This window comes from Electrophorus electricus, chromosome 12, assembly GCF_041902795.1.
Source record: "Electrophorus electricus isolate QZ-2024a chromosome 12, ASM4190279v1, whole genome shotgun sequence".
Taxonomy (NCBI): Eukaryota; Metazoa; Chordata; class Actinopteri; order Gymnotiformes; family Gymnotidae; genus Electrophorus; species Electrophorus electricus.
In genome coordinates, this window is record NC_137508.1 from 6390001 (window position 1) to 6404246 (window position 14246).

A 14246-nucleotide genomic window follows, 5' to 3' on the forward strand; every position below is an offset into this window, starting at 1 on the left:
AGAGCATTTCTTCAAACAAACTTATGCCCATTATGCATGAGATCAATTTTAAGTGCATGCAGCAGTTAGTAAACTGGGGGGACAAACTCTCAGTAAGACTCAGTGTTTGCACCAAATACCAGAAGCGTAAAGGTTCTCCTGTAAACAAAGCACCAACAGCTCATCTCGGCAGCTGGGACAAATCTATTATTTCGGAGCGCCCTGAGACCCACAGCACTGAAAGAGAAAATTGATAAGCGAGAGCTCCAGGCAGTTGGGCTCAAGCCTTCACTAAGAGCTCTAAGTCAGACAGGGGCTCTGAACGGAGCCCGCTGAAGAGAAATGGACATGTTTCAGAGGTTTCAGAGTATTGCTCATGGAATTTAGTAGTGTTATCTGTCCACATTTTGCAATAGCTAATATGAGCTGATTTTGTTTGGCTGGAATAGCGTGAGATTATGAGCTCCAGAATTGCCTGGTGTTTCTCAGAGTAACTGTTAGCATACTTATAGTTAGTACCATTGTGAATAAATGTATTTTTATTTTTATTTTTTATGTTCTGTAAGTATTTTTAAGGAAAGTGTACAACAGTGTTGCTTTAGAATGAACATGATCACAAAAAATAATAACTGTCTACTCACAAAAAACAAACTCCAAAAGGTTTTAGAGATAGAAAACCAAAAGGTTGGAACATGAACTATTTTTATTAATATTTAAAGAAATTCAGTTGCACAGTAAAACTGTGTCAAATGGAAATGCCACTGCAGGATACAGGCTGAGAATTCTGCAGGTGGAGACTGTCTGGCTAAACCTGAAAAAAAAAACATGCATAATAATTCTGAAGCTGCCTCCCTTTTCTACAAAGTGATGAAAAGTGTAATACAATTTACTGCACTTGTAAATCTAGGGTTATATAAAATAACATGAACACTTGCATGTTATCGTATAAAACAAATTCTATTACTGTCATAAAAAGACTACACTGAAGGAGTGCTATCATGCCTTCGATGAATAAATGAATGAGCGAGTGAGAGAGTGACTGTGTGAATAACTGAGTGAGTGAATGAGTGAATGAGAAAATAATGCTGGCACTACAGGGCCTGGACTAAGAGAGGCATATTGCTAAGACTCTGACTGTCATTTGCTGGGTAAATACACTGTAAACTGAGAACACCTCTGCAGAGTTCTAGACATGCAGCAGGTAAGAATAAGAAAACATCTTATGAGCAATGGACCTCTTTCAATGAAACTCATTAGTCTAATGTATGTTTTAACAACCCTAAAAGTCACTGTGCTTCATTCAGAACTACATATTTATACAGCAAGGACGAGTGATTAGCTTCCTTCTCCAAACTTATTGAGGCTCCGTGATTTTGCATGGGTGGTTGCACAAAAAGATGCAGCAATCTAGAAAGGGAAGTTTGTGAAACTTCATGTCAGCTTCACGGTGACTGCAACAAGTTGTCATAAACTCAGTCTGTAGATAAATTATTTGAAACAAACAAACAAACAAACAAACAAAAAAAAAAACCCACAAGGCCAATTGGTCCCAAAACAGGAACAACTAAAGTGAGTATGAGATGAATAATATATGAATGGTTGTTGAAGGTGGCTTGAAAAGTTCTAGAACTTTTGATGGAATAACAATACCAAAGCATATAAATGCTGCCTTGACAAACTTAAACTGCATGAATAGAGACTTTTGTTCACTAAGACTGCAAAGATATGGAACAAGGAGAGAAACCAACAAACACTATATATCTGAGATTATTAAAATGGTAGGGGAAAAATTACTCACAAAAGTAGCAAAAAGAGTCTGTTAACAACAATAAGTATGTTTATGTGGTATGTGGCACATGATAAATCAAGGGTCAAATTATTTAGGTCATCCACTTCAAGACACAATGCCAAGTTTTCTGGCAGTCACTTAAAATGCTTTTATTGTTCATCACGCATCCAATGAAATGGATCACAAAGGGCAACAATCCAGCCTGAAGAAGCTAATACTGATGTTTCTGATGACAAATAGAAAAGTTGGAAGGTTATTTCATTAGCAGCTTGCACATGTGCAAAGATTCCTTCAGCTCAGTACTTCAAAGGAAGTATATGCAAAAACACCACAACAAAAGCAGAATCTTGAAACACCAATAAAAAGGCTTGGTGCATGATGCCATGACTCTTTTGATTCTTTCCAGCTTGCTAAAGAGAGTAAAAGAGAGACTATTTTAATATTTAATTTGAACATAAGTCAAAATTAAATCGGCCATGAAGTCTGATGTGTACTCTCACCAGTTACTTTACTAGAAACACCACTTTATTAGAAACACCTTGTAGGTTTACAGTTATAGCCTATAAATTTTTTTTCTAACAATCCTCCAACTCTTTCTAACAAATTTCAACAATTTTCTAAGTCTTTTCCAAAATCTCGAAATACTGCTTTGCCTGATATACTTGTACGACCGCAACACCCACAACCATGCCGTTACTGTTAGTATATCTGTTGTGGTGAGAATGGCCCACCATCTACATAATACAGTCAGCAGTGGTGCTGAAATTGATCAGTGATGAATAGGTCAGAGGCTGGCTGACAAGCTGTGCATGCCAACAAATGCTTTAGAATCAGTTACTGTATATGAATAAAATGCACCTATAAGGTAGGTATACGTAATAAAGTGCCAGGTGACTGTACAAGTCTAAAGTGTGCATGGAGTAAGTAGCAAGAGCACTGGGTCTCATAGGTGATTTTAGCCAAGGGCTGTAGGAGAGCTTCCCTAGAACTACCTTCAACAGGAAGTGCCTCACAGTAATGCACTTCAGTCAGGTATTTGGGAGCCCAAAGCCTATAACTTAATATTGATGATGGAAACACCATAAAAAGGGAGAGAGCCTTAAAACAGAGGAGAGACAGACAGTGTGTGTGTGTGTGTGTGTGTGTGTGTGTGTGTGTGTGTGTGTGTGTGTGAGTGTGAGTGTGAGTGTGAGTGAGAGAGAGAGGGAGACAGAGAGAGAGAGAGAGAGAGAGAGAGAGAGAGAGAGAGAGAGAGAGAGAGAGAGGGGAGATAGAGAAATCTAATTTCTAAGATGAATCACCACTTTTAAGTGCTAACCACTGGCATCATGCGACCCAAGCCTGCACCTTTAGTGCTCTATAACAAAGCAGGGAATGGTGTCAAAACATGCATTTTATCAGAGTAAGATCCATTAAGACTGCATTCTTGTAACCCTGGTGCCCCACCAAGGTTTATAGTGTTCTATAGGAAAAAGGGTAAAAGCAGGAAGCAATATGAGATCTTTCATGCTAATATCTGGGCAGCAAATGGGGATGCATCAGAAAAGCATTCAATTAGCTACAAGACTGATTGCTGCAACACAAACAGGTTGTGATCAATGCAGTACATAAGAGTGTGTAAGTGTGAAACAAGCACATGGTGCAATAAAATAGCACAGCGAAACCGTTTCATAACAGCATCAGAAGAGCGTCTTGATGACAAACAAGACAGGAGACAGATGAAAGGAAATGACAGATGAAGCAGGTTGACGACTCCACATGCCTCCCGACGGCTCCACCAATGCCGGGCAAGGAACCTCAGTGTTATGCCTCAGCTGTAAAAGCTGTGGCTGGTTAGAAAACAATTAAGAAAACAATTGTGTCTCCATGAATCGGATCCCAGACACCGTAATGGACTTTCTCTATGACTAACACTGATGAAACATCTAGGCTGCACAGCAAAAACCTGTACTGAATTAACACCTACCGTGTTAAACTTACTCTACAGTGTTTATTTTGTGTCCAGCTGGCCATATATAAACACTGCAGGTGGGATTTTAACACTTGAGCTTTTCCTGCTACACACCATCCGATCAGCATACGTAAATGAGACTTATGTACAATCCTGAAGACCTTATGCTAACATTAAATGACTCACAGCAACCATATCCTATTGTCTTTCTTTTAATAATTGCCCATGGAATGAGAGATAGATCAACTGTAATTCTAACTGACCCCAATCAATTGACCTCTCATTTCTTGGGACATTATTAGAAGAAAGACAACAGGATATGGTTGCTGTGAGCAACTGTTATTGATTAATAATTCCCCTATTATAAGACCCAGTGCCAATATTGATTCAAATGAGTGTTCCATCTTTGGGTAGCTTCCGTGCTACATTAAGACAACTAACCAATATAAGCATAAGGGATTAAATTACAAGATCTCTTTAGGAACAGAGACATCATACGTAACAGTGAGGATATGACCTATGGCAAATTATTAATACATTTCTTTCTTTTAAAAATGTCAGTCAACAAAAAATACACAATACTGCAACTATAGCGAGAATGACCAGTTTTGCTCAGAAACGGCTGATTCCACGCTGTTTACTCTCTCCAGGGCCAGAAATGAGCTGAGCCCTGCCCAGGGCATTTTAGCTCTGTGTAATGTCAGGTGCCTCTGAGGTGATCAAACAGTCTCCCTTTCAAAATTTTTCCTTCCGCCATTCATACTCCCTAAAGAACACAGGCATGACACCCTGTTTACTGCCTTCTCTTTGCACTTTTTCATGATCTGTAATTTGTTTGAGTTTATCTCAGACCTTTTTCCACTGAAGGAGAGCCAGTGCTGGATTTCCATACACCTTTTAACTGTGAGCAATAACAACTTGTGTTTTATTTTGAGTGACATGTTTTGACTATGATAGTGGTGGGAACCATCAAGAAAGAACGAGGCTGGGCTGGTTAAAGTCAAGGTAATCATCACGTCAAAGTGCCCAGAATGCTCATGGGTCTCGACATCATATGTGGGTACATTAATAATCAGTTAAAGCGGAGGCTTTGTTCCAGTCTCATACCCAACCACACGCAAGACAGGATACATGGTAGGAGTGCACAAAGATGTCATGGTTAAATAACTGCCATAGAGTGGCACGCACTTCCGTTGTTATGTAGTGCTTGGAAAGACTTGTGACATTTTACATTAGCAGCATTGCTCCTGCATCTGCACATCCCCGTGTTCCTGCAGTCTACTTGCACCATGTGACTGGATCCATAGGAAATGCTTTATCTCTCTGTGAGAATGCTTATGTAAGGATGCTGTTTATTTAATGGTCTCTTCTATTGTAACTCGCTAAGCCAGTCACTAGACTCCTTGTACCTATCCAATGACATCTGCATTTGTGTCCCCTAACACCCAGAACTCTGTGTCCCCTAACACCCAGAACCCTGTGTCCCCTAACACCCAGAACCCTGTGTCCCCTAACACCCAGAACCCTGTGTCCCCTAACACCCAGAACCCTGTGTCCCCTAATACCCAGAACCCTGTGTCCCCTAACACCCAGAACCCTGTGTCCCCTAATACCCAGAACCCTGTGTCCCCTAATACCCAGAACCCTGTGTCCCCTAACACCCAGAACCCTGTGTCCCCTAACACCCAGAACCCTGTGTCCCCAACACCCAGTGCCCTGTGTCCCCTAACACCCAGAACCCTGTGTCCCCTAATACCCAGAACCCTGTGTCCCCTAATACCCAGAACCCTGTGTCCCCTAATATCCAGAACCCTGTGTCCTCTAATACCCAGAACCCTGTGTCCCCTAATACCCAGAACCCTGTGTCCCCTAATACCCAGAACCCTGTGTCCCCTAACACCCAGAACCCTGTGTCCCCTAATACCCAGAACCCTGTGTCCCCTAATACCCAGAACCCTGTGTCCTCTAATACCCAGAACCCTGTGTCCCCTAATACCCAGAACCCTGTGTCCCCTAATATCCAGAACCCTGTGTCCCCTAATACCCAGAACCCTGTGTCCCCTAATATCCAGAACCCTGTGTCCTCTAATACCCAGAGCCTCATGTCCGCTAAAGTTCCTTGTGTCCCAGAATAGAATTATTACACTCTCAGAAATAATGAGAAAAGAAAGGCCATGAAATATATCAGTATTTAGAAACTTGATCAATTGCTAAACGGATGAGAGAAATGCATTAGAAAAAAAATGAAGGAAAAAAAAATGAAGGCTTGTATGAAGGAAAAAATGCTTTTTTACTCTCAAAAACCCATTACACAATTAATGGCACCCCAATGAACTTCTAAATCCAGCACCCAATGCTAGTAGATATCACCCTCAGTTTTGCCACAGTTAACACATTCTCATCTTTATTGATTTTGGAAAAGTTAGATGGCACACTGGTTCAATTTGGTTTTCATTAGTAACCTTGGACAACTATGCCTGAGTTAAGACTTAGTTTCAAACATTTTCGACATGTATGCCTTGCAAATGGGTGTTGAGCAAAATCCTTTCCAATCAATTGCACTGTTTTTAATTTCTGGATCCAGCATTTACACATTTGGTCGTTGTTATTACCATAATTGTTCCATTTATTATCATATGATGCTGATTGAATGCCAGTCTGAATCTCAGCAAAGCCACTCAGAATGATGTAATGAGTGTAATGAGACTACATGCCCAGTTCATCCAACCTCATTTGTTCTTCTTTATAATATGAGGCAATTTACAAACAAGTAAGCTGCATCCATCAGTTGCTTGTTTAACAATTGTTTAATAAACTCTATTTGTGAATAAATCTACCTTTACTATCTTTTTCTGACTCAGGCAAAATGGTGTCAGTTAATGTCAAAATTGTTTCAATACGATACCGTGCAGTTAGCTTTCAATATCAGATCATATTTGACACCGCACACCAAAAATATCTACAGTTCATTTGCTGATTCATGTGTGGAATATCTTCTTCCTAGCCACCTGGTTCAGCATGAAGTGAGACACTTTCCTGAGTGCAAGCAGAACAAGGGAGTATTTCGTTCTGCCTGACTAGCAGTCAAGGGAAGAAACTACTAGAGGTGGGAACCCCAACAGCCACCAGAACAGCACACAGCGCAGATCACTCTCAGAAACTCAGTGTCAACTTAGTACAGTCATGCCAGCAGGATATCCTGTTCTCTTACCTAGAAAAACCGGAGCCCACAACGGAGCACAGAATAGGGAAACGAAAGGACTTTTACCTCAATTAAAATGAATGAAGTCACGTTCAACTGTTCTTTTTCTCCGACATAACACAAATATAGACTGCAGCCTGCCGTAGCACCTGATGCTTAATGAGAACGTTATCTTTGGCTTGGTAAAGAGACATGGAGGGAAAGGTTCCTTCCAACTCCCCCTATTCTTGTTCCTTTGGTTGGGAATATATTAAAAAGAAGATCTGTTTTTAGCAGGTGTAATGGCTGGAATAAACAATGGTCATAGAGTCGACCTTTTATGACATAAGTACCCAAGAGTTCTTCATAAGCACTTTAAGTCACAAAAGCCTTTGTGTTCAATTAACTCTTACAGTGTTGAATTAAGTTTTACTGTTTTTATTTCCCAACTGGGAAAGGGTTATTCATTCAAGAGTGTTCATTCTGGGATTCTTTGCTGAGTGATGCTGATGATCTGGCGGCTACCGTCAGTGGGCCCAAGAGGCTGGAAAGGTTTCAACTCAGGATTTTTTTCTAATTGGAAAGATTCTTGTGCACATCAGATCCAAATAAGTAGATCATTCTTCTGGGTTTGTGTGTGAGGCAGGTGTGCGTGTTGTTCTCAGGAATGGGAGGAGAAGCTGCAGCAGGAACAAGCACATGACTTTAACCTTAGAAACATGTACTCAGCTGTAGGTTGTGGCAGGCATTAAAAGATTGAATGAGTGCACTTTGATGCAGTTTAACTTCAGTTTGCTGACGTTAAGTGCACCACAGTGAATTCTATTAATTGTCAGTGAAGAATCCTTCAGTGTCGCGTCGAGCCAGGCCAGGGTTCACTTATTTTCATGAAGTCATTTTGGTATGATTTGGCTGGTTTCAGTTCCCTTGTGCGGGTCTGTGTTTGTTCGACAAAACATATCTTTGGCCCAGCTGGCCAAATGCACATTATAAATGATGGTAGCTTGATTTTTAGAAACTGAAAGAAATGTGATATCACCTCTTAAAGTAGCTTTTTGTCAATGCGAAAAGACATCTAGTGTTTCTCCATACATGAGGTGTAGACTATAAAAGACAAAAGAATAATGCGCACTAAATGATGAACTCAGATGACAGCAAAAAAAAGTTAAACCTTATAAAAAACACATTAGGCTAGTTGCCAAATTCAGAGTATGCAGCATAATATAATATGGTGATGGACTTTACAGTAATGCAGTGAAAATCAAGAAGCTTGTTGTATACCATAAAAATTTACATGCTTTTTTTAAAGGCTTGCTCATAAAATCAATATTCTCATTTCTAGTAGACATATCTTCCTGCCATGATTTTCAAAAACATATCTCAATAAGCATTTCATTGTAGAATTTTGAAGATATATATATAGCATTTATATGAATACATTCTATAAACCTAATATAAACCTAACACATTCTATAAACCTAATATATTGTACCAAGGTGGAAACAAGAATTCAGTGTATTTTGTGAAAGTAATGAAAAAATTCATAATTTTGACTACAAAAACATGTCAGTTAACTTGAGTGATGATCTTTAAATCTAAAAATTTCTTTTTATTTGTCCAGGTCAACACTGATGGTTCATATTCATGTGGACACTATGAAAGTGCAAAACCCCAATATGTACTTGATGGAATACTCATGTTCTATAGCTGGAGTTATGTACATTTATTTTCTATACTCTATCCAAGAAAAAAAGTGGGTCTTTTTCTTGAGTAGATTATAGAAAAATGTTAAATCAACTCTCAGTACACACTTATACATAGACATAATTCTCATTTTTTAGATGTTTTAGGCCACAGTCTTGAATGGAATTGACTGAAATGAATGGAATTCTCAGGAAATCTGTTTGCTTCCACATACTATCAGTGAATTAACCTTTCATTTGCGCTACTGAAAGTGGAGAAGCTAATAAGTAACCACGCTCAGCCTGAACCAGCACAATTCCAATAAGCATAATAAAATATATAAATTAAATGACTAATTTGATATGTGTTACATGTGCAAAAGGCTCTGAAGTATAGCTGTGACAAACAAAAGCAGTAGTACTTTCTCTTTGATGTATGATTGACTTCCTATGCTATGCCTATAACCCAGGCTAAACCATATAACTGCTCCAGTGCTTTAAAAGATCAGCTTTGAGCATGAATATATCTTACTGGCAATACTATACACATAGTCTAAATAAATCTAAATTATAATCAGAATGAATATCTTATTCGATAATGTCTCAGGTATGCCACAGTATTTTGTTTCATCTCTTGTTAACTTTATATTAATTGTAATTCCTTTACTAACAGAGGAGATCAGTTTTTGTTTAAAAGTGCTCAAAATGTGTGAGGTTCTGTGAGCCTCTAACTACTGTGGGATATTGTGGCCTGCGCAGATGTAACAACTTGACCTCTGTGACCTCAGCTGTGCTGTCTGCACAAATAAAACAACAACATCCTGCCCTGCAGCCCCTGTCAGTACAACAGTCGTACCATCCGGGCAACAGCTCCCAGCCCCCGCTACACTGCTGCACGGCACATCATCCAGCAGTCTGGAGAAACTGCTCTACATCAAGCTTTGCAGGAAGTGAAATTTCTTCCTTTCAGTGGCAAAAAAAGAGCAAAGTGATAAAAAAAAAGCAAAGCAAAATCTCATGTGTTTAATTAACTCATTTGTACTTAAATTAACCCCGTAAGTGTTAATTCAACATTGTAGTTGTTAATTCAAGACTGTTAATTTTACTTTGTGAGTACACTATCATGTGTATAATGTGGAATAAACACCTTGACAACCTTAGGAGTGAGCTACGCTCGTACTTCTTAAAAGCCTTACTACACGTTACTGTAAGGCTAGTGAAAGGAATATAATATTTAATGTTACCCTATCTTTTAAAAGTACTTACACTGAAATATGATTGTAAATTCACTTTTTTTGCACAGGCCATTACAAGAGATGTTGCATGAGTCTAGCAAAAGCTGACAACATTCTCTCACACAGCTGCCGGCTGTTGAGATGAGGCAATCCAGAATGTGTATTTATTACTACAAGGGCCAAACCTCTCACAGATCTTGTTCTCCTCCCGCATGTACACAGGGGCCAAATTAGAATCATTACTAACAGGCAAAGCTACAACTTACAGAGTATTGTCAATGGTGTAAGAAGTGTTGTAAGAAACAAATTTTACAAACTCAGAATTACATAATTTATCAGTAAATCTGCAAATAAATTTGAGTATAAAAGAGCTTCCTGGCTAACAAGAAAATGATAAATAATTGGATTAATATTAACCTATGAATAATCAGAAAACTCAACATGTGCAAATTCGTAAATGAAAGGTGCTCCACTCACACAAACGCATGGTACACGAATGCCCAGGCCCGTGGTCTCTCCAGGACATTGTAGAGGTAGTTCTGGAGCTTCCTGTAACGCGCATTTCTCCGTCCGCTTTGCGTGCTGTAAGTGAGCGGTCTTCCAAGCAGACTCAGGCGGGCGCCTTGCTTTCGTCTCAGGTTCTCTATTCCTGATGCACCTGTTGTGCCAGGCATGGAGCCGCATCCAGCCGACAGCAAACCGTCCACTGGTCTGCCCGCGTTGTTCATCGCCCCACGACCAGATTCAACATCTTTGAGTCCATAATTCTGTGTGCGGCGCCCTGGGGAGGGTTTCATCCAGAGCGCAGAACAGACTTCATCGCCGCTGTGGTTGCGCGGCATGGCATCACCAGCAGCCGCTGGAATTGCGAGTTTGGCACCAGGAATGCGCACATATAAATAAGTTTTAGTGTAGAAGTTCCGAGTGGACAACTAGAGATTTACTCACAATTAGACAGCTCTTACAAATGGTTCGTCTTTATTAGAAATAGCCTAACTACAAGATCATCATATGCGCCGTTTCACCTGCTGACAAGCGCGAACATCCGGTTTACTTGCTGGAAGCCTGCGATGAAACTCACTGAATTACAGATGGTTTAAAGCAAGCTGCACACGCCGCCTCGAAATTGGAGTTCTGAAGAAGTGTCACCATCTCAGTGGTAGAAATTTGGTGAGGGGAGGGCATCATCTGACATTAACGTAAGCTTTTTTCCCTCCCTCTGACTACGGGTGCAGAGGATAGGCTATTCCACTCCAGCCTACAACAGGCGCTTCAAACACTGATCAACTGCTAGGAGCGAACTGAAAGAAAGCTGTTGCTCTCTCTAGACATATGAGATTTGTTGTAAAAAACTGTATAGAACCTCGCAAGGTTATGTTACATCTCGTAATTTACACAAGAAATTAGGTAGGGCGGAAGCGATTTACAGGCATGTACCCAAAATCGTATTCTAATGTGAACACTACAAATTCGATCCTTCTGCACATGCCCATTTATGTCATCTTAAAAAGCAAACGGCTGGGTCGCACTGACGGTAGCCATTTAAGTTATGGATTAATAAAATGTTACCGAATAACTAGCAGATAACATTTTTTAAAACAATACAACACGTCTATAGGGAACTATCCAAAGTGAATCCTCCGCTCTATAATTTAGCATATGTAAAACAATTTTTTTAAACCGCTCTGTTTTATAGCAGCTAATTACTTCTTGACGTTAATTTCTACGCAAGAAACACCACAAAAAAAAGGTTAGACTGTAATTCATTTATAACTCGGGTAATTTCTAATTCGTTACTCACTGTGAAAGTAGCACAGTTTTCTCTCAATGGATGGATTACTTTTTAAGAAGCACATTAATAAAAGCTCGTTCGGATATGGATAAATGTAACGTTACATGCGTTTCTGATCTTTTCCCCCTCTGATCTACTAACTGACCATTTGTGAGTCATTTTAATCATGTTCCAGTTTTATTCTTTTTTCTTTTTTTTCTTTTTTTTTCCCCCAATTTCCCATATTCAGAGAACCACCGCGGAGCTCGCTCCTCATTTTGGGAGCAGGTCTGTGACACGAGTCACGTAACTCAAAATGAACTCGAATACATACAAACCGGTGCCGCACAGGCTTTACTGGCAACCGTAGACGGTAGGAGCACGGTTTATTAGCTCTTATAACCTACTCTCATAAGACTCTTATAACGTATGCCCACCAACGCCAAAACACTTAAACGCAACGAGTTTAGCATTTTCCGTGTAATAATTATCATGTGCCTAAATGACTGAAATTGTGAATACTATAGTAATATTTTAGAACTCTATAAGCACCGCATTAAAAAAACATTCAAGCAGAGCACATCAAATATGCATAACCACTGGTTTTGGGATGCGTTTAGGTTAACGCGTATTTTCCTTCTTTTCACAGTCAACTTTCATTTCCAAAAATAAGTCATTCCCGCACGTATGTATCATCGCTGTCAAGTACTGGCGGTTCTAGACGGGTGTCGAGCAAGGCCAGTGCCGCTGCGACAAGGACCTGGAGTGAGTCACCTCTGAACTGTTCCCTATAGCCTGAACACAAACAGTGCCTTTGCCATGTCTGTAATCCAAACAAATGGTCATCGTGATGGCAAAACATCTCGCATTGCTCGTGGCGGACCACAAGATTTTGACAAGCAACACGCGAACTTTAAAAATGCAGAAGTTAAAGAAAATACTTGGAGGGCCACAGCAGAAAGGCCAGGGTCCACTGTGAGCACCTTTAACACACAGCCACTGTTTATAGTTGTGTTTTTACTAATATAGCATACGCGTAAACTAGTCTTTTCACGCCCGGAATCAGCCGCAGATTATTAGCTAGCTAGCTTACATCCCTCCATGAACATTTTATATTTTCTTTGATTGTATGTTTTGTTTAGTTGATAAAAAAAAAGATTTAATATCCGATACACGTTTATGAAAGAAGAGAAATGAATGTGTTTAAAAAAATACATCGAACTTGATGTGAACATTACACTAATTTCAAAATTATATCCAGAAAAAAAGTACTTCGTGTCGCTAGGTCTTTATTCTATCAGTCATGTGGGCTAGCATAAGCAAAAAATAAATACATGTAAACATGTTAAATGAAATAGAACATTGACTTAATACTCGTAATACACTGATTACTACAGCTGAGTTACAGAACAAGGCAGAAAGGTATAAATTAACAGGCTACTATAACGGAGCCTGGCACCCCCACTTCAATTCGTCTAGAACCTACACTCCTGACAAACTGTGTCGATACATCTGAAAAGTAGGAGAAAAAAGACTTCAGTAAGTGCCCAGGCAACAGATTTCTTATCCAGTTGAAAGTGAGGCTTTTAATATGTCTGCTTGTTCAGTTAGCAATAATAATTGCTTAGCATTCAATCTCTTGTAGCTCACCTGTTAGACCTATTAGCATGATATTGTAATGACACAAAGGTTATAGTATATATACACACACACACACACACACACACACACACACACACACACACACTCCCAGGGAGTACACATACTGTCTACTAATAAGCATACTATGAAAATGCTTTGAATAAGGGTGTCTCCCAAATAAATTACCCTTACAAATCTAATTAACTTCCCCACTTCCTCCCTCAGCCATGCAACCTAGAATAGCACTATGAATAAGTAGAAATACAAAGGTTTCTCATTAAAAATGATGGATAACATATATGACACTTTAACCAAATGTGTTTGAATAAAGCAGAATAAAAGAGAGCATAAAAGAGAATTTGAAATGTGACTGATGTGTTAATACCATAGTGGTTTTGAGAAATCTTCATCCTTTACTCCATGTCACTAGTGTGCCTACAGTTTAACACACTGCTTGCTTTGATGTGCTTGTATTGTAAATGTTCATTTTGGTGCACCAGTTTTAGAACAGTATAAGGAATATCTTAGCAAAAAGACAAGGTCATTGTACTCATGTTTAGTGTAGCAATCGTGGTTTTTTTTGTGTTTTTTAAATGAGGCAGACTTGAACAAAGTGATTGAGAAATGTTTTATTTCTTTAGAATTTCTATAAAAGTGATGATTTACACTTTCAGAATTCCATTTGAACTTCCCTTTGACTTTTGTAATAACATTTGGAGAAAAGTAATGTTACAAGCATCTCTAATCTTTTTTTTTCTCTTTTAATATGCTAACTTAATTTGTGAGCAATCTTAATCATGTTCTACTTTTCCTATAGTCAAAGAAAACTTGTGGCGGTCGCAATCTCTGCATTGTGGCAGATGAGAGCTTCTGTGACACTTCTGCATGTTTTCTAAAATCCGTTAAAGTTCATTTGATCTTTTGCACTGTTGTCAGATGGACACGCTGTTACTATATTTTGAATTATAATTCTGTTCTTCAAAAGGTGTAAAGAATTTCTTTAGTCTTTGATGTACA

General features: G+C 39.2%; 1 protein-coding gene across 1 annotated transcript in view; it reads right to left on the minus strand.

Moving 5' to 3' along the window:
* Positions 1-11066, minus strand: part of kcnq5a (potassium voltage-gated channel, KQT-like subfamily, member 5a) — an 83881-nt gene extending 72815 nt beyond the window's left edge. The window contains exon 1 of the mRNA XM_035531887.2: positions 10295-11066. Within this exon, the coding sequence (XP_035387780.1) occupies positions 10295-10659 (365 nt within the window). The 5' untranslated portion in view covers positions 10660-11066. The remainder of the gene's footprint in view (positions 1-10294) is intronic.
* Between the last annotated feature and the right edge of the window lie 3180 nt (positions 11067-14246).